At 29.4% G+C, this 27,398-nt stretch overlaps 2 protein-coding genes across 4 annotated transcripts; one reads left to right on the top strand and one right to left on the bottom strand.

Moving 5' to 3' along the window:
* Positions 1–9,396: 9,396 nt before the first annotated feature.
* Positions 9,397–15,793, bottom strand: LOC126899305 (U4/U6 small nuclear ribonucleoprotein Prp31). Of its 2 annotated transcripts, XM_050674080.1 has the most exons (10): positions 15,566–15,793; positions 15,249–15,446; positions 14,980–15,184; positions 13,986–14,155; positions 13,765–13,922; positions 13,544–13,684; positions 13,329–13,478; positions 12,432–12,656; positions 9,886–10,028; positions 9,397–9,836 (listed from the first exon to the last, which is right to left on the bottom strand). In XM_050674080.1, the coding sequence occupies exons 1-9, from the start codon at positions 15,687–15,689 to the stop codon at positions 9,921–9,923; spliced, it is 1,479 nt and encodes a 492-aa protein (XP_050530037.1). In that variant the 5' UTR covers positions 15,690–15,793; the 3' UTR covers positions 9,397–9,836; positions 9,886–9,920. The 2 variants fall into 2 exon arrangements, with proteins under 2 accessions (XP_050530037.1, XP_050530036.1); XM_050674079.1 differs by having other exon boundaries at positions 9,397–10,028.
* Positions 15,794–19,999: 4,206 nt separating this feature from the next.
* Positions 20,000–24,933, top strand: LOC126899306 (bone morphogenetic protein 8A). 2 transcript variants are annotated; one of them, XM_050674082.1, is made up of 3 exons: positions 20,000–21,114; positions 22,694–22,874; positions 23,309–24,933. In XM_050674082.1, exons 1-3 carry the CDS (start codon positions 20,914–20,916, stop codon positions 24,307–24,309), a joined length of 1,383 nt encoding a protein of 460 aa, XP_050530039.1. In that variant the 5' UTR covers positions 20,000–20,913; the 3' UTR covers positions 24,310–24,933. The 2 variants fall into 2 exon arrangements, with proteins under 2 accessions (XP_050530039.1, XP_050530038.1); XM_050674081.1 differs by having other exon boundaries at positions 20,001–21,114; positions 23,279–24,933.
* Positions 24,934–27,398: the final 2,465 nt, after the last annotated feature.

The following is a 27,398-nucleotide window of genomic DNA, read 5'->3' as shown; positions in this document are numbered from 1 at the left end:
GACTCGTTAAAAGTCACACTCGTCCTGCTCTGGATCCTATTTTCCGGACGGGAACGGTTTTCAGACCGTTGCACTACGGTTATACCAGTCATTCCTCGATTTTGACCGAAGGTTTCTGGATTTTTTCCAAAGTAAGTGGAGTTTTCCCTGGAGATCTGTACATTCCGGTGATGACCTTCGGACGCCGAGTTAATCTCGACCGTAGAGTTTTTGTTTACACCGGAAGAATAGAAACTTTCACCGAAGAATTGTCTGTTCCGGTGCTGTTCTTCCGAAATCCGCCAGTTGCAAAACTCCGTCGTGACAGCTCCTCTTGCAACTCTCTTATAGTCAGCTCAAGTATGCTCTTACCTGACATATTGAGTGCTGATATTCTAATAATAGCAGATAAGTAGGTCAACGAGGATAATCTAATGCGCTGATCACGTGATCGGGAAGTGGACTTGTCTACAAGATATTTTTAGCACAAACCATGTTAGGAAAAATTCTCCTGTATAAAAAGTCTATTTCTATAGCTTATATACACCTTAACCCCAAAAAATGTTAAGCTTATAACCGTTTAAGTCTTAAAAATTTCTTTTTCTGAGACTTACTACACTTTTAATCAGTTAAAGCTGTAGGTTCGTTACTTGTAACGTATTAATTTAAGGGTGGTAAAAAAAAATAATTAAATTACCACTTACCTTAATTTTCAGTTAGATTCACGAATCCTACCGACTGCGCCAATGATGGGATTCAGGCTTTAATTTTATAATAATAAATAACTCAGCAGCTAAATATGACTTAACGTATATTTTTCGTTGTACGACAATATCAATTACAAGTAAAAGCAAACTTTATTTTTTGTGATCGTGACTATGTCGGTCAAAACGAGAAGAGAAAGATATACATAGATGCGGCCAGGCTGCACCGGTTCACGGCGCCCGTCGGGCACTCCATATGTGCGACCTGCCGGACGTAAAGGGGAAGCGCCGCGATCGCCATCCAGCGGTAAAACTGGAGTCGCTATGCGACTGCGACAAGGAATACTGATTATAATAATTAAATTTAGTATGAGTTGATGTTAAATAATTTAATATTGTAATTTTTACGGAGAAATTATAAAAAATTATAAGGTTGTATAATTTGCATACTTGGGCAGAATAATTTTTTAAATACCCTGGGAATATTTTTTTAAATTCTTATCTAACCTAAAATATATATAAATATAAACATAAATCGTGTAATTTAATAGTCTTCAATATTCAATGATTTTAAAAGATGTATAAATATTTAAAATTTTTGAGCATTAACATTAATTATTTTGAGCAAAGCAATTTATCTTATTTAATTACTTAAATATAAAATAATTTTTTAATTTAATATAATGATTTAAAGTGTATTTGTAAGTATTCTACCTCATTATCATTATCCATTAAAGGCAATGCCTTGTCGTTGAAGACATTCTTCTCTTTTTGACGCTAAATTCTTTGGTGAAACAAAAGACGCACAGGCACACGAGTTTCAGGATATTTTCAAAATAATGTTTCCTTAGACCTCTTATTGGTTTTTTTTTCAGTTATTTTTCCTTCGAACATGTTGACTAAAGTCTTTGTGACGCATGATGTGTCTGATACATTTATTTTTCTTGATTCAATCACCTTCTTTGCTCTCCTTTCTTCTCGTAATTCTTCAAGCACTTGCTCATTTCTTTTCTTGTCTATCCATTTTGTCTTTATTTATTTTTATTTATTTATTTATTTGGTGTAAACGCCCAGGTGGGCTCAAGTACAGTGACAATAAACATTGTTAAAATAAGATACAAGTATGTTATAATTATAATTAATTAAGTACATAATATTAAAATAAATTTACAAAAAAAGAAAGGTGATTTAATGATATGCATCAGGCTACTAAAATCAGTGTTTTAAGGAATACAAATCATTCATAATAAACAAATCAAATTTTAATTTATTGCACTCTCTGGCTATTCGATCAACAGGGTTATTAAAACCGTAAGATGTTCGATGAAAAGGGATTTCAAATGTAGGACAAGAACGTGAATTAAATTTTGGAACGTGAAAGTTTATGGATTGTAATAGTTCTGGACAGATTATAGCACCATTTACTAATTTAGAAAGAAAGCAGACGTCTGTATATTTTCGCCTATTAACAAGGGAATCTAAGTTAAGGGAAGCCTGTACAGAATTAAGTGATATTGACTCGGAAGGGTTATTAATAGAAATCATACGTCTCTTATATGCGATTAAACGTAAAAATCTTCTTTGTACACGCTCAAGCGATTCTATCAATCCGACTTGTGAAGGATTCCAAATAACTGAGCAATATTCTAACGTAGGTCTAACTAAAGAAGTATACAATGTTTTTAGACACTGTTCATTCTTGAATTCTTTGGTATTCCTAATTAAGAACCCTAGAGTTCTTAGGGACTTCACACAGATATGTTCAATGTGTGGCTGAAATGATAAGTTGGTTTTAAAAACTACCCCAAGATCATTAATGGTACTAATATCCTCAATTTGATTATCAAAGAGATGATAGTCATAAATTAATTTCGTTCTTGAACGGGAAAAAGACATTTTGAAACATTTTGTGATATTCAGTTTTAACCCATTTGAGTGGCACCAATCACAAAATCTGTTCAGATCTTCTTGAATTTTATATTGATCAATAATTGTTATAACATTTGCATAAATTTTGAGATCATCAGCAAATAGTTGGTACTTACAGTATTTAAAGCATGCACCTATGTCCAGAATAAATAATGCAAACAACAGTGGTGATAAATGCCCCCCTTGAGGAACACCTGAAGGCACTGGTATTTTATTTGATAGAAAACCATTAATTTTCACCTGTTGCAATCTATTCTCTAAGTAAGAACTAAACCACGTTAACAATTGATCAGTTATTCCATACGTTTTTAATTTTTCGATCAGCACTGAATGGTTTACCGAATCGAAAGCCTTGCTGAAATCTGTGTAAATAACGTCCGTCTGAATTCCGGATTCCATAGAATTTACCAAGAAATTATAAAAACAGAGAAGATTAGTTTCCACTGATCGCCCTTTTCTAAAACCATGCTGGTTATTATCTAGAATGGTTTTTAATGAAAATGTTAATACATTTGTCACTAATTTATCTAACAATTTAGGCAAAGTTGATTGTTTTGCAATCGGTCTGTAATTTACTATCAAACTTTTGTTACCAGACTTATAAATAGGTGTAATAAAACTGGTTTTCCATTGGGAGGGGAGAGTGCCAACAATTAAAGAACGATTAAATAATCTACATATGGGAACAGTTAACGAGAAGATACATGATCGTAATAAAATATTTGAGATACCATCTGGACCTGGGCATGAATTTAAATCTAAAGAATTAATGGTGTCGAAGATCTCACTAACAGTAAATTTAATATATGGTTGTGGATGACATATATCTGCATAGGTTTTTGAGTAATCAAGACATTCAATAGTATTTAATTTTTTTGTAGAATAAACTGAACTGAAAAATTCTTTAAAAAGATTAGCGACCTCAGGACCACCCGTTGATGACTTGTCCTCAAGCATCATAGTAAGTGGTATGCAATTATTTGTTTTTAGTCCTTTAATGTATCGCCAGAATGATTTTGGATCAGAGGTAAGGTTTGATTGGATTTTTTGTAAATAACGTAAGTTACATTTCTTTTTTTGTCTATCCATTTTGTCTTAATCCTTTTTATCCATATCCATAACTCTAATGCTTCTGTCTTTCTTGACAATTGTCCATGTTTAACTGCTGTATGAAAGCATGAAGCACACTCCAGACAAATGTTTTGACGAATCTTTTACGTATATCAATGTTCAGATGTTTATTGGTGGGAAGCTGATTCTTGTTTTGGAATGCTTGATTTGCTAATGCTATTCTTCTTCTAATGTCTAGTGTTATTTTGTTATTGAAAGCTTTGATTTTTCCAAGATAGCAAAAGTTCTTGGAACGAAAGCCGTTAGTAATTTTATGAGATGATGGGCCTCAAACCCTGATTTTTACCTATAAGATGGTTGAGCTAATTTTAAGTTAAAACTTCTAATCATTCAATAGTTTGATTCCTTTTTTCTTCTGTTAAAATTTTAGATTCTCAATACATATCCACAATAGTTACACAAAAAGTAATTTATTTGGTTATTTGATATTTATAAAATATTTTTCTATTAAATTGTTTGTAATGTTACAGAATTTTACTAGTTCTTTTTAGTCAATTCTTATCAGTTAATGATGTGTGCATTAGGTATTAAGTATGTCCCCAATTATAAAATTAACTTATATACCAGTCAACCGATCCAATGGTCAATACCCGGTTTGTTGTGACAGTTTGACCGCACACAGTGCATCCCTACATTTATATAACTCCCCATGAACCAATTCAAAGTTGGCACCTTCACCACGCGGCGCAACGATCACCGGCCACTTATACGATACCATGACTACTAGTTTTTTTTTTATCTTCTCAACTATACTATCGAGGCGACAAGTTGTCTGTCTGTATATTTTTTAGTTGTGAAAACCACGTTTTTTTGTATTTTTTTTTTGTCCTCCGTTTTTTTTTTTGTAAAATAAAACGTTGAATCGATCCTCCGTCAACTTTTTGTGTCAACCAGAGGCTGTTGTTTTTTTGTCCTCCGTATTTTTCTTTAAAAAAAAAACGTCGAGATGTTGATGATGGCGTGAGGCGCCAACTATGGCCGATGATGGGCCGGCACTCTTCAAGAAATCACAATTCAAGAAAAAATATTATATTATACATGGCCTTTCTCTTTTTATTAACATTTGTTTTTTTTTTTTTTTTAATCAAAATCTAGTAGCTCCGTCAACAAGTACTATCTTGCTTGGTGCGTCTACTAGGTCACTGTCCAGTGTTTCCCTGGATTGTGGGTAAATAGTAGGCCTCTGTTTTGGCTGAAACCTTACATGTTTAATATTTTTACTAATTATATTTTAACGTGTTAATTATTATTAAAATAAAGAGTAAATTTAAAATCTAAAAAAACTATTTTTTTATTATAAACATTAACACATAGATTTATATATGTGTTAAATTAGGTATACAAATACAATGTAGGTATTATTAATGTTTAATGTTTAATGCATGCAGTGAGAAAAATAGGTATCTTCTCTCATATATTTCAAAATTGTCATGCATGCAATAACAGGTCTATTCTTGAATGAATATTGTTCTAATAAATATAGTTTAAAAAAAACTAAAAACACGCTTTTAAAGCACATCGAACTAAAAAGTTTAAAATAATTTTTAAAATAAGCTTAAAACAATAATGAACAAAAAGTACTAGCCGCGTCCTTTTTTAACAAATTATATAATGGTTTAGCTATCAGCGCAAAATTGGGAATAAAACGGTGAAAATATGATGCCAAGCCAACGAAACTGTGAATTTATTTTTTATTTTTCGGAGCAGGGTAGTTATCGATTGTACTTACATTTTTCGGAGATGGTTGGATACCAGATTGACTAACGCAGTAGCCCAAATAAAGTATACTACGCATAAAAAATGTATTCTTGTCTAACCGGATCTGAAATTTATTTTTACGCATGTTCAATAAAACTCTAATAAGAATATCTAAATGCTCAACTATATCGGTAGCAATCAAAAGATCGTCAAAATAAACAATAAATTCGTGTTTACGAATAAATACTTAAAAAACATCATTAATAAATCGACCAAAACGGGCGGGTCCATTGACTAACCCAAAAGGCATTTGGAGGTATTCGTATAGTCCTAACGGAATAGTAAAAGATGTATACTTTATTGAATCGTTGGCTATTTGGATATGATGAAATCCATCTTTTAAATCAATACAATTGTAATACTACTTACCACGAAGTAAATCGAGATTATCATCGATTAACGGTAACGGGTATCTTTCTTTAACCATGTGTTTGTTTATTTCGCGATAATCTATACAAAGACGGAGCTCACCGTTTTTCTTCTTTACTAAGATAATTAGACTACTATATTCTGACTGGCTAAGTCTAATTTTTTTCGTCTTAACATATCATTGATTATTAATTGTAACTGTTGTTTTTCAAAAAAAGAGACGCCTTGGGCGGAAATAAATTGGAACCTCAGTTTTTAATTTAATATGTAACAGCGGCGGATTTTCTAATTCAGTAGTTAGATCGGTCGCGTTATCGACAGATAAATAACTGCTAGTATATACATCGATAATCTTTTGTCAGATATTTAATGGCAAGTTAGGCTTTACGGTGATATCAATGTCATAACCATTATTCTCGTCATTATGATAATCTAACGATAATATTTCGTCAAAGCGGTTGTTATCAGTGGTCTTAAACGAGATAGTGAACTGTCCATCAACAATACGCACATCGACACGGTTAAGAGCCAAAAAATTTCGTCCAACTAAATAATCGTTTTTAATCGTCCGATCGGGCACTACGCGGAACCGTAAACTCATAGGAACATTTAATTCGTCATTTAAAACGTCAGCCATGAATTCATCAACAATACATAGTGGTGGCCCATTTATATCTACCAAACTACACTTGGAGGTAGTAATACCTGAGACATACGGAACAATACTGGATTTTAAAAGGCTCACTGGACTACCAGTATCAATAAGAGCAATAATATTAGAAATATTGCCATTGGGATATTTAATACGGATATCTAACATAAAAAGGGGTACAAAACAACTCGAAATATGTTTTAAAATTGATACATTCTCACTGCGGGAATCATTGAACCGTTTACTTCTGAGACACTGACGTGACTGATGTTCTCTGGACTGACAATGGTAACAAGGACGACGTTCATCTCAACAAGCTGGACAGGAACTTGAATAATGGCCGATGGATTCACAATTGAAACAACTAACATTAGTGTTCCGATCACTTGGACGGCTGGATATCCTCGGTGTAGACTGACTAGATTGAAGTGGTGGACTAGATTGAAGTGGTGGACTAGATTATCTAGACTCAATAGCAGGAAGCTCTCGATTGAAAGATACTCTAAATCTATGTGGGCTGATAACTTGCGTGTAACGACTCTTAATTGATCCTTCGGCTCGGAAACGGTCTTGACGAGCATTATCAATTTTCTCGTAATTTCAAATGTCAGTTAAAAGTTCATCTTCGTTTTTATGGTCACAAGCAAACAAGTAGTGACATAAATCACTTGAAATAAACCTTCCACTATCTGTCGTTTACTTTCATCAAACGTAAAGTTAATGTCACGGCAAAATTGCATTTTGTGATGAAAATATTTCAAAACGCTATCATTTTTTAATTGTAATCGACTGGACATGAGACGAACTCGATCGACTGTATGGAGTCTGCATCCTACAAATGTTTTGGTTAACTGTTCAATAAAACTATTCCAATCGGCAAACTGGAGCGAAGAGTACCAATATTTGGATGGACCAATTAACTTTAACCGCACAAGTTCGAGTTTAAAGTTATGGGGCCAGCAATGTAATTTAGTCACACTTTCAACTGATTGAAGCCAAAGTTGAGCGTCCCTAGTTGACTCGCGGCCGGTAAAGTTACTGATACTGTTATTGAAATCAGGCATGGTGAAATATCTTTGAGATGGAGGAACGGGTGGTGCTGCATTGTTATCTGAGTTATGATTATTCTTCGATAGTAACTGCTGCATTAGAAGATTATTTTGAGTGACCAGTGTAGTCAATATATCACGCAGATCAGCAGCCCTGTTATGAGCGTTAAAGTTTGGGTCACCTTCCGGCTCTATAATGAGAGAGGATGTGCTGTCGTCTGACATAGCGTCTCTGACGTCATTTGCAGGTAAAACCGACTGACTCCGTAGCCGCATGGACTTTATAACCTCGAACGAACTGGATAAATTCAAAACTCTCAAAAATATTTAACTTGCATACAATATCACGATAACAATTAATATAAAATAATCACTTCGAATAATACTTATCTAACTCAACGAAGCAAATAATGAACAACGATACAATAAACGAACAATAACCGGCATCGGCTAACTGTCTACCCCACACCTGAATTTGTAGAAGATAAATATATATTAAAATAAGAAGGAACAATAATTTCCCTTAATGGTTACGATTTATTCGGTAGATCACTAATACACAATAAATAGACACAAAACTAAATAAATAAGTAGCACTTGACGCTACAGCCCAGCACGGTGGAGAGTCGACCACACACTGACTCTTAACAATAAGCCTTATCGCTAATCGATATATATATATATCGCTAATCGATATATATATATATATAAACAAAATACTACATTACTAATTATATCTGAAAAGTTTTGTATCATGCTCTTAAATTTTTATACACGTTTGCCATAAAAATAACAGCTACTTTATAATTTCTCCGTAAAAATTACTATACTAAAGTTTTAAATATCAATTTCATACTATATTTAATTGCTATAATATTTATTCATATATTACACTTATAATTTATAAAACTTTTAATCAGGATATAAACAAAGAAATAGGAGATCATGTTGCTTTTGAAATAATCCACCAATTTTTTTAAATTAAAGACATTCTACAGATTTTCATCGAAACATTTCTTATGATTAAATCGATACTGGAACCCAACTATGCCACGTCCCCACTGTGCTCGGTGTCAATTACTTTACACTGTGTAGACAATAACTGGGAGTCAAAAATTGAATTAATTTTTACTAGTCAATTTCTTTCAAATGAAACAAAAACTGGTGAAAATATAAAACGTTTTTTACACAATTTTGTTTCAAATAAGTGAGGCTGCAAATGAAACTTATTGTGATTTAATGTATAATATAACATTTATTACTGACCAAGGAACTAATATGATATTAGCACTTGGAAGTTTTAAGCGTCTCAATTGCTGTGCACATTTGATTAATACAGTATTAAGAAATTTATCTGATGATAAATTTTTGAATAATGAAGATCTTAGAATACTATTAGTTTCTCTCCGACGTCTTCACTATCTTTCTATGATTTCGTTATTATTTATATCTCCCAATCATTCCTGCCTTGCTAATTTTCCTATTTTAATCGCTTCTTTACATATTTTATTAAACATATTATATGTCAACTTCATCTTACCCAGAATCTTCACAGATGCATCATTTATAGTTTCATTACCCATTTGCTTTTCTTTTAGGATGTTGTCTATCCTGTACTTATATTAGTCACATATCCTTTTGTGCACTAAATTTATTAATGTTGTATATATTCCTTTTCGTTGATCTACATTTTGTAATTTTCTTTAATTTCACTTTTATTCAACATGCAACCAGTAGGTCAGTATCGGAATCATACATATTTGTATATAGTTAGCAAAAAAATGATAATAAATATTATTTATATATATAAATTAATGAGGAACAATAAATACAAATGTTTTCTATTCAATTAATTTACATTACAATGAAAGAAGAGTATACAATTTTTCAGACACGAACTGTCTAAAATGGGTACAGAATGTTACATAATTTTAAGGACAAATAACAATAATACAATGATTACAGTTAGATTACATTAATACATCTAAACTCTATCAGAGAATAACTACTAATTAGGGTACATTTACGTTGAGGTGTAATGAATGCTATAACATTGCAGTTAATCGAAGCCTGTGATTTACTCATTGATTTACGATTTGTGAAGTGAGCTAAGTAGTGACAAAAGTAGTAGAGTAGCGAAGACCTGCACATCTGTAGAATTAAATAATTATTTCATTATTTTGTAAATGATAAAATTTAACTTTATTCATTGTTATAGTGATTGAAATGATAGTTATTTATATAAAAATAATCGTGTGATATAATAATTATACAATTATTGTATATATATATATACATATTATACATAAAAAATTGTATATGATTTATGAACTTTATTACACACAATAATTAATGTTTATTTGACACATTTACAAAACTTGCAGTATTTGAAAAATATTTGGCAGAACTTTCAGCATTCTTAGTTTCAGCAGCTTGTGGATTGACTATTTCCAAACCCTAGACATTATTAAAAAAACAAAATATAAATAAATAAATATTTTAAATTGCACTAATAAAAATCTAATAAAAAAAGAATTTAATTTACATAATCTAACAACCTTTGTTTACAAATTTACTATATTTTGATAGCACAATAAAAACTTTTCTCATTATACAAATTTTTCGAAGACAAGCACTTATTTTATTCAAATTAATATAAAAATGATTTCAGTAAAATTTGAGAATAATTATATTCAATTAGATCATACATATTATCTAGTAACCATAGCCAATTTATACTATAAATTTATTTTTATTATTGATTCAAACAGTAAAAAATGAACAAAAAAAGAAAGTATATACAGAGTAAATAATGTATATAAACTAGTGATGGGAAATATCGAATAGTAATTATCAAACTATTCGATAGTTGTCCACTATTCAAAAGTTTTAAAAACTATTCGAATGGAGCTACCGAATAGTTTTTTAAATATTTGATAGTTTATGCTAAAAATAAAATATTCGGTGGTATAAACACAATTTGAATAGTTTATCAATAGTTTAAAATATTTATGAGTTATTAATTATTTTTAGAATCATCTCTTTCAAATTATAGGTGTGTCAACTTTATTTAAAGTAATATATACATATTTAACTAGCTTTTAAAATAGAAAATTATGTAATTAAGAAAATTACTGGTTGATATAACAACTTTTAATTATTTCAGATGTTTACTTTATTTGTTTACTACATACTTATGTTTTATGACAAGGTGGTAAAGATCTAACCGACAACTTCTATTAGAAGTTTTGTATTGGAGGTGGATAATAGTAATAAAAATGTTCATATCCCCCCTTAATGAAAAAAAAATGTATCTTTGACATTTAATTATTTTTGTCATGGGGAATATGATATGGTTATATCCCTTAATGACTGTAGTGACTTTAACTTTTGATATAATTAATATTATGCTACATTTTTTTTTATAATTTATGTATTCATGGACTAAGTTAAAATTATATATTTAGCTGCAATGCAGAAATGTGAAACTATTGGTTTTAAATTGTCATTTTTTTTGTGTGTGTGTCTGTATATCAAGCTGATCAATTGCTACAATTTTTAACCAAACTAATTTGATTTTACTCAACAATATGTCAAAAGATCACAAAATGTATCTAGTTGAAGTTATCAGAGCAATAATTTTGAAAAAATGACTTCATTCCCTATATTAAAGGAAAATGTCTAAAAAAAGTTCAATTATAATAAAAAATTGAATGTTCATATTTTTAGTTTTCACATGTAATTAAATATCTTTAGGAAAACTGGACAGATTGTTGCAAAATATTTGTTGGCATTATTTTAAACTATCTTACCAACAGTATATTTTTTTACTTTGAAAATATAATCATCAACCAAGGTACTGTGGGGCTTAAAAATCATATGAAAACTTTTTATTTAATTTAAAATAATGCCTAAGAAACTTACCTTCTTTAAATTTACCTTAAATTATTAAAACTAATACAATAAATTTTAAGATGATTTTAATCACTGTATCAATATTAACCTAAAAATTTAATCATTTTATTGGATTCCTATTGTACACTAATTTTTAAAAACTAAGGTTTCATTTAATTTTGGAAACTATTAGTTCAAGTAGATTAAGTTTGGATTCATGACACATTAATCAATATAATCAGCGTTAAGAATTTCAGTAGACAAAAACATACACACAAAAAAAAGTCATGGTAAAAACAATACCTTTGTGCTTTTTAAAGAAACTATAAATTTTATAATAAAAGAAACTAGCTACTTGTCACCTTTTTAAACTTGTATATGATAATGAGTTATGGTCTGAATACCTTAAAATATTAAACACAAAAATGTAATAGTGTTTTTAAGTTAGAATTGAGTATTTAGAATTTTTAAAGTTATTGATAATACTTTTTGATTTTCCTTAAAAAAAGTTACCACATAGTATTTAAGTAATTTAATTGATCTTAAATTTTGTAGAGATAATTTCGATATACATTAGTTTATTTTTTATTTAAATATAAGCCATAAAGAATTAATTAAAAAAAAATTACAAATGGAAGTCTATTTAACAGGTCAATATTATTAAAGAATAATTTTTAAAATGTTATAGAATAAAAAATTTATGTTAAATAAATGAATAGTTTACATTTATTAATTTTTTTGTTTATTTATAAAAACTGTTTCTCGTGCCAGACGGGATGGGAAAATCTATATAGCCATGGTTAATAAGATCCAACCACCTTACCTATGAACTGAGGCCTGTTGTGTTACTAACATAACTTGGTATACCACCAAAATGAAACAATAAAAGACTGTACAATTTAGTAGATTATTACAGCAATACCACTTGACTAATATATATATATATATATAGTATTTAGTATTTACCTGAAGTGGGGTAAATGCAACACTAGAAGCAGTACCAGATACATGTTTTTTTACTGATGTGGTACCACCCCAAGCTTGCTGTTTCTGTAAGTTTTTCTGAAGAGTTTTTGATATTCGTACTTTTGTTTTTTCATCAACTTGAGCATGGCGAATTCTACCCGTTCCAGATTTTCCTATTGTTCCTCGAGTATAGCCCAAATCTTCCTGATATGCATCATCTTCAATCTATATTTTGAAAATATGTTTAAATTATTGAATACCAAAACTATACTAAAAACTATAATACACTTAAAAAAACAAAAGTCTTGCTTAAACAGAACAAAAATTTCAAACTCTTAAGATTAAAAAAAATTCAATTTAAAAGTATTATTTTAATATTATATTTTATTAATAAAATATATATTATAAATAATTTATAATATATAGTTTTTATTATAAATTTATTATTATTTGTTGAAAAATATTTTTTATCAATTAAATAGTCAATACATTTTTACAATTAAATAATACTATATAAATAATAAATAAACTCATAAAATAATTTATTAATCACTAAAATATTTTTGTAAAATTACATAAAACACAAAAAATGATTTTTCTTAAAGCTATCAAAAAAAAAAAATTGTTACTTATGGCGTGAGCACCATTATAAAAAATAATTAGGCATAATAAACAAGCTATTAAGTTGAATTATAAGTTTATACTCAAGTATCTCATACTTGAACAATCAATCTAAAGTGATCACAGTTTTAATCATAATTGAAATTGGGACACTCTTGTAAAATACTCCCAAAAGTTATTACTTTGTGGATAACTGAATGGTTAATGGTATACATTTGATTTTGTAAATTATTAAATAAAAAATAATTTTTTCATGATAAGTGAAAGAACTCTTACATCAGCAAAATTCATTCTATTAGCTTGTTTTCGTAATTCTGTTACAGCATAACGTTCTTTCATTTTACGAACTCTTTTTCCACCCCTCTTTTTTCTACCTGGATCAATTGGCTTAGGTAAAGGTTTAACAAATTTAACAGGAGGTGGTTCCTAAAATTAAAAAAATGTTGAGTGTTTAAATAAATTAAATTTTTTAATATTATACAAAAGTTTACAGTTAATTTGTCTAATTTTTTTTCTATATCTTCCTTCAAAGTTAATCCTATATGTCCATCTACACTTTCGTGTGCAGCATCCACTCTTGCAGCTAAAGTACTTTTTGTAGCTACTAACCTAGCTGCTTTTCTTCGCAAATCCTAATAATATTTGTAATTCAAATGTTTTCATTAGTATTAAAAGATAGGATTTATTATTTAAATATATTTTGTAAACATACAGGAGGATTATTCTGAACTAACGAACAGTGAAAAATGAATCCAGTATGTGGCATTGAATTTGCAAGAGAGAAACCAGACAACATCTTTTTTTGAGATCCCAATAATAAAACATTACAAGCAGGCATTTTCGATAAATTTGTCAAACCCCCTGCTACTCCTGAAAAACATATTTATTTTTTAATACTTTCTTAAATGTTTACTTGTAATATAAATTTCTAACCCATTATTTTGGCTGCAGTTGAAGCTCCAACTATAACAGATAGATTTGGTGCAATAAACGTCATTCTACTTTCAACGTATTCATATACTTTCATCTTTAATTTATTTAAATCAATTGCCATATCACAAGCTTCACAAACTTCTTTTAACTCATTATCTGTCAATAATTTTCTAAAAAAATTTAACCCAAAACAATAATTTGAAATTAAAAAAAGAGTAAAGACTCAATAATAAGTTAACTAGTATACAAATGTATTAATAAGCATCACTATGAACACACCAATTTTTGTAAAGCTCTAATTACTAGAACTCATTAGCATTTTTTACCCTCTCCCCCTCCTAATAAAAATTTTTTAACAGGCCTATTGGCATAAGCGAAACATACTAAACTATTTTGAATCTTTGATATTAAATGTTAATAAGTCTTTATAAATTTTTAACAATAAAAAAACCTATTGATAAATATATCACCAATTTAAACATCAATAGCCTATAATATAGTCAATATTATTGATTTGCAACTATGTATAAAAAAATTAAGTTTCATTTTAAAATAATTTAACATTTTTGTCCTTTTAATACATAATACATTCAAAGCTAATAGAACAAAAAAAGATATTTGTAAATATTTTCATTCCGAGCCTTGTGGTATTAGTATTACTAATAAGTGTGCACACCATATTTTATAAACAACTTTTCTAATCTGAATTGTTTCCTAAATATTTTTTTAATAATACGAAATTGAATCATTAAAACACTAAAATATGAATACTAAATAATGATAAAGAATGTATAGATATTTGTTTTTTAATAATATTTTGAAACACACAATTCTTATAATTTATAATAACATACTCTCATTTAGCTCAATTAGGAATACATTGCCTCGGTATTTATATACGTTTGATTTTATTGTATTGAGCTATGTAAGTTTGTTCCGTTCTCTATAATACAAGGAAAAAAGAATGTACAACATAGAAAATAATAATAAATACCCTTGAGTTGTTGATGCTGTAACTGAAACTACCATAATTGTTGCTTGTGTGAGAAATGTAGGAAGAACTTCATTATTTTTGGATTGTTCAAGAGTATTTCCTAATTCTTTAACAGTTTGAACATATTCTAATGGTCCAACAACTAATGATTCTAATTCAGGGAACCTTTTTGAATATTTGTCTCGGACAAATTTATGAATAACCACTAAAATCATAAATAAATTTAAACAATCAATACTTCATTATTTATATAATTCATTGGTACTAACATATTTCATCATCAATTTCAACTATAAGATTATTTGCTTCTACAATTAAAAGATATTCTGGATCAGATTCAACTGGACCTAGAACTTCATCAGGCCTTCTTTGTCTGCTTTGAAAAACATAAATTTGTTTCATTATTTCATTCAAACGACTAGATTTTCTGAGTTTTGCAACATCTTCAATTTTGACGTTTTTAAATTCTATAAAAAACAAAAATTCAAACACATTAATTTTTTTTTGAAGAAAAAGAACGACACTAATTACATATTATATTTGCATTACACTAAATAATTGTATAACTTGACTAAACAAATATTACCTGATTTTTTAAAAATTGATGCATCATCAGATATTTTGTTTGATTCTTCTTCGACAAACATGGGCTCACATTCATCAAAGCCATCTTCTTCTAAATCAGCTAGTAATTCTTCAGCCAAAGACATATTTGGTCACTTATCGTAATACTAATTTAAAATTGTAGACATTTTTTATAAATAACGAAAGTGTACGTTTCGGCAGTTCACACAATACGGCAAGTACAATTTTTTGTTTATGATAACAAAACAATTATTTCAATTTAAATTGTTGTGATACAATTAATTATTGAAGTCTTGGTAGCACTGATAATAATATCAATGACAGAAAGTAAAAGGTAACTTAAATTCAAACACATGCGATTAAATTTTGTGAATACTAATTTTAACCAATTAATTCAATTGGAAATACATATATCAGTTCGGTACTTAAGGGATGGCGTATCGGTGCAATTGCCCCCGGCGGTATAATTTAAACGGGGCAAATTTAAAAAATGAAGACATTGGTAATCATTTAAATTTACTATTTTTGTAAATTAATATTTTACATGATTTTGCATGTTTCATAATTTGCAATGTTTTAAAGTATAATCTTATTTTTGTATTGCTGTGTTATTATGTAACGCAAACATTTTTATGTCTCCTGAAAAATATTTAAAGGGGTTGTATTTAATTATTACACCAATATCTTTACATGAAAAAATGTTTACTTTCAAATGAATATGTCTCCCTTAATGCTCCCATACTTACATATACTACACAATAATAGTATTGTATATCTATGATTAAATAATAATAGACATCAAAACATTCTCAAAAAATAATAATATAGAAACTCTCATAAAGAAATACAATTTTGAAATTATGAAAATTTGATTTTTTAATCAATTTGTTAAATTTCGAGTTCGGAATAGGTCATACTGGTCTTTTTTTAAACCACCTATATCTCTTTTAACTGAACAAAGAATGATGGATCACTTATTTCGGTTTAATATAAAAAATTGATTAAATTATAATTCAATACTTTTTTTAAGTAATACTAAGTACTTTAGAAAAAATATATATTTTTATAGTTAGGTATTTTTTATAGATGGTTAATAAGTAGGTCTGGTGCTAGAGATGTTACGTGTGCCCCCGTCTTATAAACTTAATTTATGATCAAAATAAAAACACATCATAGTAAAACTAATACCTTCTCAGCTTCGCATCGCAGCTAAAAGATTCTTTATTCACTAAAAAACAATATCAAGAGCCCGTAAAATTGTTTCACATAACCCTACAATTTCTAAAGGTGGCCCAATCGGCCCTGTTTCTTTAGTGTCGGAAAGAGAAGACTATGCCCGAAAATTCAGAATAATTGTTTTAGACTGAAAAAACATTAGATAAAACTTCTTCAAAAAAATGACCATTGTACGTTTACCATATGATAAAGATTGACTATTTAATATCATATACGTCGACTATTTACTTATATAAATGATAAGTTAAATATTGTACTTTAAAGTTATAAGAGTATTAAGGTCGATGTCCTAAAATGTTAAATAATCACAAATTGTTTGTATAAATTTATGTGCAAAGAATTCCTAATTATTTAAAAAATTGTTTTTGAAAATAATCAATATATATTTAGAGTGATATAAAGTGATTGTTTTATCATAAACCACTTTGTCGCAAAATAATATTATATGTTCTTTTTATTAATTTATTTTAGTTATATACTGTTCTCAATTTTTCAATTATGAAATTATTTTATGTTTATCCTTTATAACTTATAAGGGTGTCATTTTATTTTTTAAACAACATACATAATTGCATAGATAATAATGATCTAGTTAAGAAAATTACTGGTCGTTAATAATTTTTGGGGCAGTATATCAGAAGTTAATAAAAATTTTAAGAAATAACTGGTGTTATGCGGGTGTTGCTATTTTTATCACTAGACATTTTTCGACCTCAATTCTCCTTCCGTCTAAGTATAAAAATCTTAATAACTTATGAAATGTTGGTCCTAAGTTGTTATCAACCAGTCGTTTTTTTTATCAGATTATATTTAATGTCTAGTTTAGTTAATTACGTATGTGTTATTTGAGAAATTTAAGTTAATACTCTTTATTTTTTATTTTGAGAGATCTATCCTCGTCACTCCCCCTCCCTAAATTACGCCTTTGTTTATGCGATAGCACTAATTAGTGAAATGAGTAACTAATTCTTTTATTTTATTAGAATAATAACTTGTCTAGTTTTTATAAATCAAATATTTATGTGAATATGTAACACACGCATGCGCGCGCAGTTTTTCGTTATTCTACCGAGTATAGTCCTTCACAAATAACTTAATTACAATATATTAGTAATTAAATGACTCATACTTATATATAAAGGTTAAAATAAATAAACAATAATTTTATTTCTACGATATATTTTAGATCTGTTAAATAATTATTAGGAGTTTCAAGATATAAATTAACAATTTCCATTTCCCTGTCACATTTCCACATTCAAAATTAAGTGAAAAAATAAGACAGGAATTTTCTTGTTTTTCGTTTCATATAGTGATCGGCCAATAGGTGTCTAGTCTATAAGCGCTCCAAGACTTTGAGGCTCATCGCCACAACCTTCCTCCACAAAGTCTTAAATACTTTGCTATTACTCCTTTATTTTGTGCATCAAATGTTGTTAAATATTTTTCGACTTAGTTTAATACTCGTGTAGAACATTTTTTTTTTTTAATGTATATGTATGTTAACTGAAAAATTTGACTTTGGAAATAATTATGCAAAAGACTTATCCGATTTTTGGCAATGATTAAGTATGTTGTTCCCAGTTTTAACAATAGATTCGGTCCGTTGATAGCACGAATGACACTAAATTTTTTTATAGAGGTTTTACTGTAGTAATAATTACACATTTTAACTGGTTAAAAATGACGATATAAGTTAAGAGGGATTCTGTTGTATCTTAAAACCTCTCATTAAGTTCACCTCTGATTCGAAGATAGCTCATTACTTCGATGGACCAATCCGCCACTGGATTTAAAAAGTTAAATAAACATATATACATTAAAATGATGCACAATTTTCTTTGACTTTTTTATTGTTTTTGTGGGTCTAATAATACTCTAGAAACTTGATTCGACAAAAAGAATACTTCATAAACATTAAGTTCATGTGAAAATCATATTTTTTATATATTTGAAATATATGTGATAATAAACAAGGCAATTAAAATTTTATTAAAATTAAATCAAAATCAATTTTTATTTATTCTTCAGCCTTTTTTCAATTTATTCTAATGTACCTAATTACATAGCTATTACATCTGTGAGAAAATAAAAGTAATTTATTTAACTTTAATTAATTTTTGTTGTTTGTAGATTAAAAAAATCATTGGAGTATTGTCAGCGTATTATTTATATAATTATTATGCCATTACAATAGGCAGTTCAAGCAATATTTTTATAGACAAACATATATATTCAACTATAAAATTTGACTAGTATTAGTCTTATTCAAACAAGTTCTGTTAATTTCTTTTACTAAAATGACAAAGATTACTAAGATTTCTTAGGCTGCAACTTATGTGTTTAGAAAAATTCAAAGAAATAAGTATAGGTCAATTAGGTTGTTGAATGGTGAATGGCCTGCCATACCTACCACTTGACTTGTGCTATCGATTAGGCAGTAAAAACTGAGTCATCACAATATAGTACTCTGTACTGGCTATACAGATGTTTTATTTTTGCACTAAAATTGAAAAGGTTATAAAAATTGTTTTAGTTCAATCATCATAATGTTTTATTCATTACACAAATTATACGGATAATTATATTTATATTATAATTATATTCGTTATATGGATTATTGAAATGCAGGTAATCTGAAGGATATAGTTTACAAAGTGTATTCTAAACAATATATATTATTTAAAGTTTTTAAAACCAATATTGGATTTAAATTAATAGAAGAACATTATCTAAATTAATAATTTTTATATTTTAATTTAATTATTCAGATAATAAATTGCATTGAAAAATTCAATCAAGTATGTATTATATATTGATTTCATTATCATTTTCATGATATGATTTTGTTTATGGACAAAAATTGTAAATACTTCAATTACATGATTTTGAAATTGCATAAATGCCTTTCAGCATCTCAGCTAAAATACTAATTAATTTAGTACTAATGATAAATATGTTCAGAGTATTTTATTGGCATGAATTTTATAGAACGTTTATAACAAAACTATATCTACTATATTATACTTTATAAAAAATTAATTAATTTAAATGCATATTGTTTTAACTGAACTTCTGAATTATAACTTAGGAAAACATAAAAAATAAATAACGGTATGATAAAAACATGTTCAAAAATAAAATGTTTTATTTAATATCTTCTTTTTTTTTTTTAATTGGAATTTACGTATTCAATAGGATAATGTGGAGGGGAACAGATGACATGTCTTTGGCGCACAGTTGTCTGGATCCGGCACTGAGATCAACCTGTTTTAAACAAATAGTCATCGAACAATTTCTATATAGCAAAGATGAAGGCGATTACATGGAATTCAGTTTCTATTAACAATAGCCAGACACGCTGGCTGCAGATATTTTGAAGAGAAACTTCACTGAGGAAGTTAAACATAATAGTATTACTATAATTAGTGTGTATAGATTTTTTGCAGAACCGTTGTAATGGCATGGACACTGGTGACTAATAATCCGGTTTCGACGATTTTAATAAAAAGCCCTCTGTGATTCATTAGAGGTATTTTCAGTCTTAGACGATGAAGTGCAAGTAGACTCATTATAGTACCAGCAATTATCCTGTCGCTTCTTTGTCAGTTGCCACTTTCCACTGCTGTACACTCGAACCTCAAGGTGGATTATACAATATACCTACTCAGGAAATTCCCTTTCCACGCAATTATATAGGTAAAAATCCTACGTCATCATAGCGTCAAACAGATACAACACACACACACACACGCACACACGCGTTCTCCGAGGCGGCGACGGCGGTTCGAAAATGCATGACTGTGCGCTGTGTGTGTATATCTAATAATATTTCATACACATTCAAACGTTTATATAAAATGTGTGGTCCGTCAGCGGCATGCGGCCAGTAGCAGCCCGTGCTAGCATAGCAGCTCAACAGCATCACCAGCTGTCGTTATTCCAAACGGATACCTCGTCTCCCACGTGCACCGCAATTTAATGAATTTACAAAAAATAACATAAGCATTATTCGCTGTTGTCGGTGCGAAGGCACAGTTATAACGATGCGAATTTTTCGTGTAGTGATCGGACTTTGACCGCGAGCCCTGGAAAAAGGCCGTCCCGCCTATTATGGGCAACGGGCACGCCGAATCCAATTTGTCGTTTTTCGTTGTGGTCGTCGTTCTCTTGTCGTCGGTCCATTTAACCGCGTGCACCTCAAGCGTCGAGAGTCTCAAGGGACACCCACAGCAACGACGACCCGACATCGTCGAGCTTCGACACAACATCATTACAGGATTGAAATTGGAGAAACTACCAGACATGGCTAAGGTACCCGCAACGTTTTTTACATAGTAATTTACAGTGTTTGCACTAAAGAAATCCTCACAAGAGTTTTGAAAACGACTAACATGCTCTAATTTTAATGTGTCGTCGTAATAGTTTCATTCATCATTACCAAACCGTTTAGGCAGTTATGATTGAGATGGCAGATACTTTTGGGAGATTTGCCAAATGCACTCGCTGAACGATCGTGAGACTAACAAAATGACCAATTTTTTTCATTTTACTATTTATAAAACGGTCACACCTGCACCAAGATTACAGACTAATACATATTAACAAATGGCATTTCTTCTTAAAGCAGTTTAATAGTAGTTGTATATTTTTGCTAAAATTTAATAAATATTGTGTTTTATTTGCAAAACTAGAAAAGAAAAATATATTAGTTTCATTTTACCTTATTTGAACATTTATTTTTTAATTATTATTCATTTATGTGTAACAAACAAAAATAATTAGTGCACTAACAGGGCTCATTATAAATATTTTTTATTATAGTTCATTTGCTAGCATTTAAATTTATCGAAATTAATAGCCCCTAGTGTAGGTAGAAAAATTAATCCTTGGTCAAGGGGTACAATTTTCAAAGTTCATACCATTGTAAAACCTTATAATTCATTTTTGAAAATAATATTAATCTGCTCAGTTTTATATTATAAAAAGAAACTATTTTATAAATTTAAATTCCTAATAAACGCTTATTATATTTACATGAGCAAAATTGAGAAAAATTTTTTCTTCGTCTTTAACATTGAGTATAACGATCTAATAAATTTCATAACAAATCACGCGATCATCACTTTTATGTGATATTTTCCAGTGATGCATACGAAAGTATACTACGGTTAATACCGTTTACTTGGAAGTGATTACAATAGGAAAACGATGCAAAAATTACTAAAAATTTTTTAGAAATTATCATGCTTTTCCTCTAAGTAAATTAATTTTATTGTATTTTTCTAACCTTAACAATAAGTTTTTGATAAATGAATAAACAGTTAATATCCTCGTAATGATGTCATTTTTGCTTGATCATATATTTTTAATAAATTTCGTTAATTAAATGTAATAACAATTGGTACATTAATTGTTTTTTTTATATCAAGAATAAGTAACTAAACAGTAGGGTGATATACCTTTAATTATATAACTTGTATAATAAGCTAACACTATTGTAATTATAAAAACGAATAAATATTTATGAAACTATAAACGCTGTATATATTTATTATCATTCATTATATGTAATTTGCTTATTAACACTTTTGATGAATTGAAGATTTTAAAACTATTTATGGTACTTGATAATTTATCATACAAAAATGTATAATTGGCCATTTGAAGCTCTCGTGGTACAATATATTAGAATAAAATAGTAAACGTGTTACACTTTTATTGATAAAAACAAAATGATTTTGTAGCATTAACGTTGATATGTATATCAGCGATAGATTTAGATGTAATTTTTCAACATTTTTTGAACTCGAACTTCAGTGATGAAAATCGGCGCATTATTTTACACATTATTTTTATGGACACATTGATGAATGACTGTTTTTTGTCATAGGCGGATATCAGTAATGACGAATTCCATTGCAAATATTTGGAATATTTCCGACGATTATATATGGACGACGAAAACGACGATGTAATGACTGGTCTAATAGCAGGTTATGATAATGATGTATCAGCGATACAAATACAGGGCCAGGTGAAACCAGCCTTAGCTGGAGCTAAAAAAGAAAAAGGTGCGTGAATTTCACGGTAAAAAATAGAATCCGTTTCAGAGTTAAATAATTTTAAACCTACAAGATGGACTAGAGCCACATAAATTAATGTCATTAGTATTAAATTTTATGAATTATAAATTTATAATGTCGTACTTAATAAAAGTGGAATACACACACTTGTTGAGATTGACAATCAATTTAAAAAAAAGCTTGCGGTTCGAATACTTTAATTAAATTAAACGTTAATAACAGTTTTAATTTTTAAATAAACGAAAATCGCTCAATATTAATTAGAAATAACTCCGTAATATCGTCTAATTAATTAAACTTCGTAGAAATTATAAGTGCCTAAAAATTCATAAATTATTTAGCTCTTCCGTTAAATCAGTACTTATTAAAATAATGCCTCTTATTTTTTACAGTCGATGATGTTGTAAATATTACTTTTCCAGTCCATTGGAAATTGAGACATTCCGAAGATGCAGCAGTTATCAAGGCAGTGGTGCGAATATATGGCAAACAGGACGAACATGACACGATTCAGACGCCTATTAAAATACAAACGTCAAGTCGATTGCGTAGAGTGTTTAACGGACCTGCAAATACAGTTGCCCATACAGTGTGGTTGTTGAGAGTTGGCGAAGACCGGTGGCAAGACGTGGATGTGACAGAATTGTTACGTGAACGACGAGAGAGAAAGAACAGCACTCTGGAATTGTCCGTGCACATAAACGGATCCGTTAGCTTTGATCACCGACAACCCATTCTCCATGTATTCCTCAATGGCGTCGACCCAGATGAACTGGTGGGCGAGGACGCATTAGAAACTATTTGTGCAGGGAACCCTGAAAGAAGGAAAAAGCGAAAAAAACGAGACGGCGATGAAGTAAAACGACCACTTCAGACAACGTTTCCAAGTGACGGTGGAGGTGGTGGTCGCCGTAGACGGACTGACTGTAAACCACCTATGGTGGACGATAAATCTGCGGCGGGTAATAGAAGTAGTAATTTAACGGAACATAACAAGTGTTGTCGCGAAGAAATGCGGGTTGTGTTCGCGGATATACCGGGATTCGATTTTATAATCGAACCAAAGTGGTTCGATGCGGGTCTGTGTCGTGGACGGTGTCCGGCCAAGTACAATCCTGCTACGCGACATGCTTTTATTCAAAGTCTGTTGTGGAAACAGCACAACACTACCAAACGGCAACAACAGCAACAGCCTCAGCAGCAACAAAATGATCAGAGTCAAAAGTCAGGACGACACAAAATGCGACACGGTGGAAAACGAGATGGCGGAGAGATACCTTCCCCGCCACCACCTCCCAAACCCTGTTGCGCACCTAGTAAACTCGACCGATTACAGATTATCCATGTGGACGAACTTAACCCAAGCGCCCTAAAGGTAACCACGTGGAAAGAAATGGCTGTCGTTGAATGCGCTTGTTCTTAATGACCGCAAAATACTGCAAAGCTACTTAGTTTACTATACTAAAGCTTTCAGTTTTTGCAAACTTCCTAAAATTTGTTGATCCATTTCATTGGTCAACAGTCTAATTTTTAAATTATTTTTATGCCAATATGAAGCATTTATGGTACTGAAATATTGAAATTTCCTAGGGTTCACTATTAATTGAAGGAATCGGTGGAATACATGTTCAGAAGGGTAGATATAATATCAATATTTTTACTCAAACTATTTAATAAAAAAAAGGTTTAATAAAATGTTGTGACAGAGAAATAGTTATTTTGTCACCTAATAGTTAATGTGATCATGTAATCCTTTGATATCATCGAACTTTTAAGATTTTTAAAGTTAATTGTGTTCAAGTCCCAAAGTATGAGAAACATCTATGAGTGTATTCCTCCGTTTAATTCGTTACATTGTATATAATTATTATTTTTTTAATGAATAAGTAGCACTTGATGTGGATGTAAACAATGATGTAAAGATTTTTTTTTGTTTTTTATATATTTAAATTAAATTAATTGGCTAAGTGACTTTACCTACCATCAGTTTTAAGCGATATTGTAACTGTGATATTTTTTTATTTGTAATACAGCGTATAAAATATTACATTGGCTGTGTATTTCTTATAATCAATGGGTATTTAATCTACTTTTAATTATCAATCGCTAGTTGCAACCGTATCTTGATGCGATCGTGTTTTAAGAATAATTATAAAATTCATGGAAATATGTAAGAACTATAAAATAAATTGCATCCCAAGAGTAATTTTTAAAATAACAATACTCATTGGGAAAATATGCAGCAAAATTCACATTATTATGATGACGGGTTAATTTTAACTCGGGCATGTGTTATTTTCAGAACTGATTGTATACGACAATAAAATACATAATAATACTATAGTCATATTGTATAATGGTGGTAAATTTAGATCAACCAGTCAACACTAATAGAGGTGGGCGACGATTAAAACACCATCCCAAATGTTAAACGATCAAAACAACAGTAGTAATAATATTATTACTGAGAGGAATATCTAAAAATATTTGAAGGAAATAAAATAGTTGGACAATAAACGAAACTTTATAAGTTACTTTAAGTTTTTGGTAAAACATCAAACATGTTTCTAAACTAGTAGGAATAGAAGGTACATTAAAATCATGTATGACTAATGTACCCCAACAATAGTTATACGTTTGTTTCTGTCAAGAAATTATACTAGTACTAAAAAGGTAACAAGGTTAGAATGACTCATTCAAAGAAATTAAGTTCTCTCCGCAAAAATATTCTTTGTCACTGTATTTCTGTGTTGCGACAGTCGAGTTTTTGGGTATATTTAAGATGAAAGTAATAAGTTAGTAATGGAACTTACAAATGCTTAAATCGAGAATTTAGCAATATAATTTTCTGCTCTGAATAAAAATAATGTTCAATTTTAACATTTTACTCATAACGTACGAATGTGAACAATAGCGTATAAATATACGCTAATATACAGGGTGTTCAGGGTTTCTATTGTTAATGAGAACAATAGAAACCCTGAATTGTTTGTAACAATTTCGTTTTCAAAAAACAAAAAACGTTTCCTGACTTACTGAACATTCTGTATAGCTTCGATGCGAGCTGAGAAGGTATTAATTTTACCATTATGTGTTTATTTTTTAGCTTCGATGCGAAGCTAAGAAGGTATTAATTTTACTATGTGTTGTTTTTTTTTTTTTTTTTTGTCTGTGAACGCTTAATCTCAGCTCTCGCTGGACCGATTTTGATAAACAATATGTCAAAAGATCACAAATCGTATCTAGTCGAAGACATTACCCTCAAAAATTGAAAAAAATTCCTTCGTTCCCCGTAAACGGAGGAAATCCCCCCAAAAATTACAAATTTAAAAATCGCTAATTTTCGATATTTTTTTAATTTTTTTTACTTAAAAGTGCCATAACTTTTTTAAAAATGATCGAATCAATATATATATATATTTTTTTTTGTAAATACCTTAGATATTTACCTATCATTTTATATATTTTTGTGAACATTTGACCCTTTAACAGCCCAAAGGAAGGGTTTCAAAATGGTAACTTTTTTACAAAAAATTAACTTTTGAAAATGTTTCGGAAAGACTGACACTTTTATATATATCTTAAATTAAAGCTAATGTAATATACATTAATTTGAAAAAAAAAATTTGACCTCTGGACTTGTCTTCATGGTGAAAATGACTACCGTATGCAAAAATATGCTATTTTTGTGAAAAAATTCTTGATATTATATTTTACATTTTTTAACATTATGTTGCTATAACTTTTTAAAAAATGCATGAATCAACTTTATTCTTTAATGATAAATACTTTATATATACTTCTTTCATTCGACATACTTTTTTTTAAAATCGGACCATTTCCCTTTATACAGGGGGGGTGCAAACCTTTTAAAATGCGTATAGAAAGTAGAACTTTTTCAACTTAACTTTTGAAAATGTTCCGGAAAGACTGACACTTTTATATATATCTTAAATTAAAGCTTATGTAATATACTTTAATTTGAAAAAAAAAAATTTGACCTCTGGATTTGTCTTCATGGTAAAAATGACTACCGTATTCAAAAATTTGCTATTTTTGTGTTAAAATTCTGGGTTTTGTATTTTATTTTATGTTAAAATACCTGACAAGGAGAGTACAGATTTTCATAAATATTATATAAATTAAAATTAATATAGCATAGAAAGTTAAACTTATTTAAATTTGTTTGCTTCTTTTAAGTCGAGAAAAATAACTTTGAAATTTGAACTAGCTTAAATTGCCAATTTTTTCTCGAGATGGCATTGACGTACGGTTGCCGAGTTGGTAAAACATATGTTTTACACGCTTGGGGTACGAGGTTCCAACCCGCGTGTGGCAATGAATTTTTTGCATTTTTTCTTAATTCTTTTTAAGTTAGTATAAATTTTAACTCGTTTGATTTTTATCACATTTAGATTCAATAACTTCAATAAAGATCAAGGATCCCATCACTTTAGTCGCCCCTTGCAAGAAGAAATTTCTTATTCGTATTAAAATTATTTTACTATATTT

The sequence above is a fragment of the Daktulosphaira vitifoliae genome, unplaced genomic scaffold, assembly GCF_025091365.1.
Source record: "Daktulosphaira vitifoliae isolate Bord-2020 unplaced genomic scaffold, ASM2509136v1 Scaffold_2, whole genome shotgun sequence".
Taxonomy (NCBI): domain Eukaryota; kingdom Metazoa; phylum Arthropoda; class Insecta; order Hemiptera; family Phylloxeridae; genus Daktulosphaira; species Daktulosphaira vitifoliae.
The sequence above is the reverse complement of the archived record's forward strand: the minus strand, read 5'-3'. Positions and strand labels throughout refer to the sequence as shown.

Bases quoted from the DNA above. Each gene is read 5' to 3' on its own strand.
- LOC126899305 (XM_050674079.1), bottom strand. From the start codon at position 15,689: ATGTCTTTGGCTGAAGAATTACTAGCTGATTTAGAAGAAGATGGCTTT. The intron at 15,185-15,248 runs GTTAGTACCAAT...TTATGATTTTAG, and splicing joins TGAAATTGATGATGAAATAT to TGGTTATTCATAAATTTGTC. The intron at 12,657-13,328 runs GTAAGAGTTCTT...TTCAAAATATAG, and splicing joins ATAGAATGAATTTTGCTGAT to ATTGAAGATGATGCATATCA.
- LOC126899306 (XM_050674081.1), top strand. From the start codon at position 20,914: ATGGGCAACGGGCACGCCGAATCCAATTTGTCGTTTTTCGTTGTGGTC. The intron at 21,115-22,693 runs GTACCCGCAACG...TTTTTGTCATAG, and splicing joins AACTACCAGACATGGCTAAG to GCGGATATCAGTAATGACGA. The intron at 22,875-23,278 runs GTGCGTGAATTT...TATTTTTTACAG, and splicing joins TGGAGCTAAAAAAGAAAAAG to TCGATGATGTTGTAAATATT.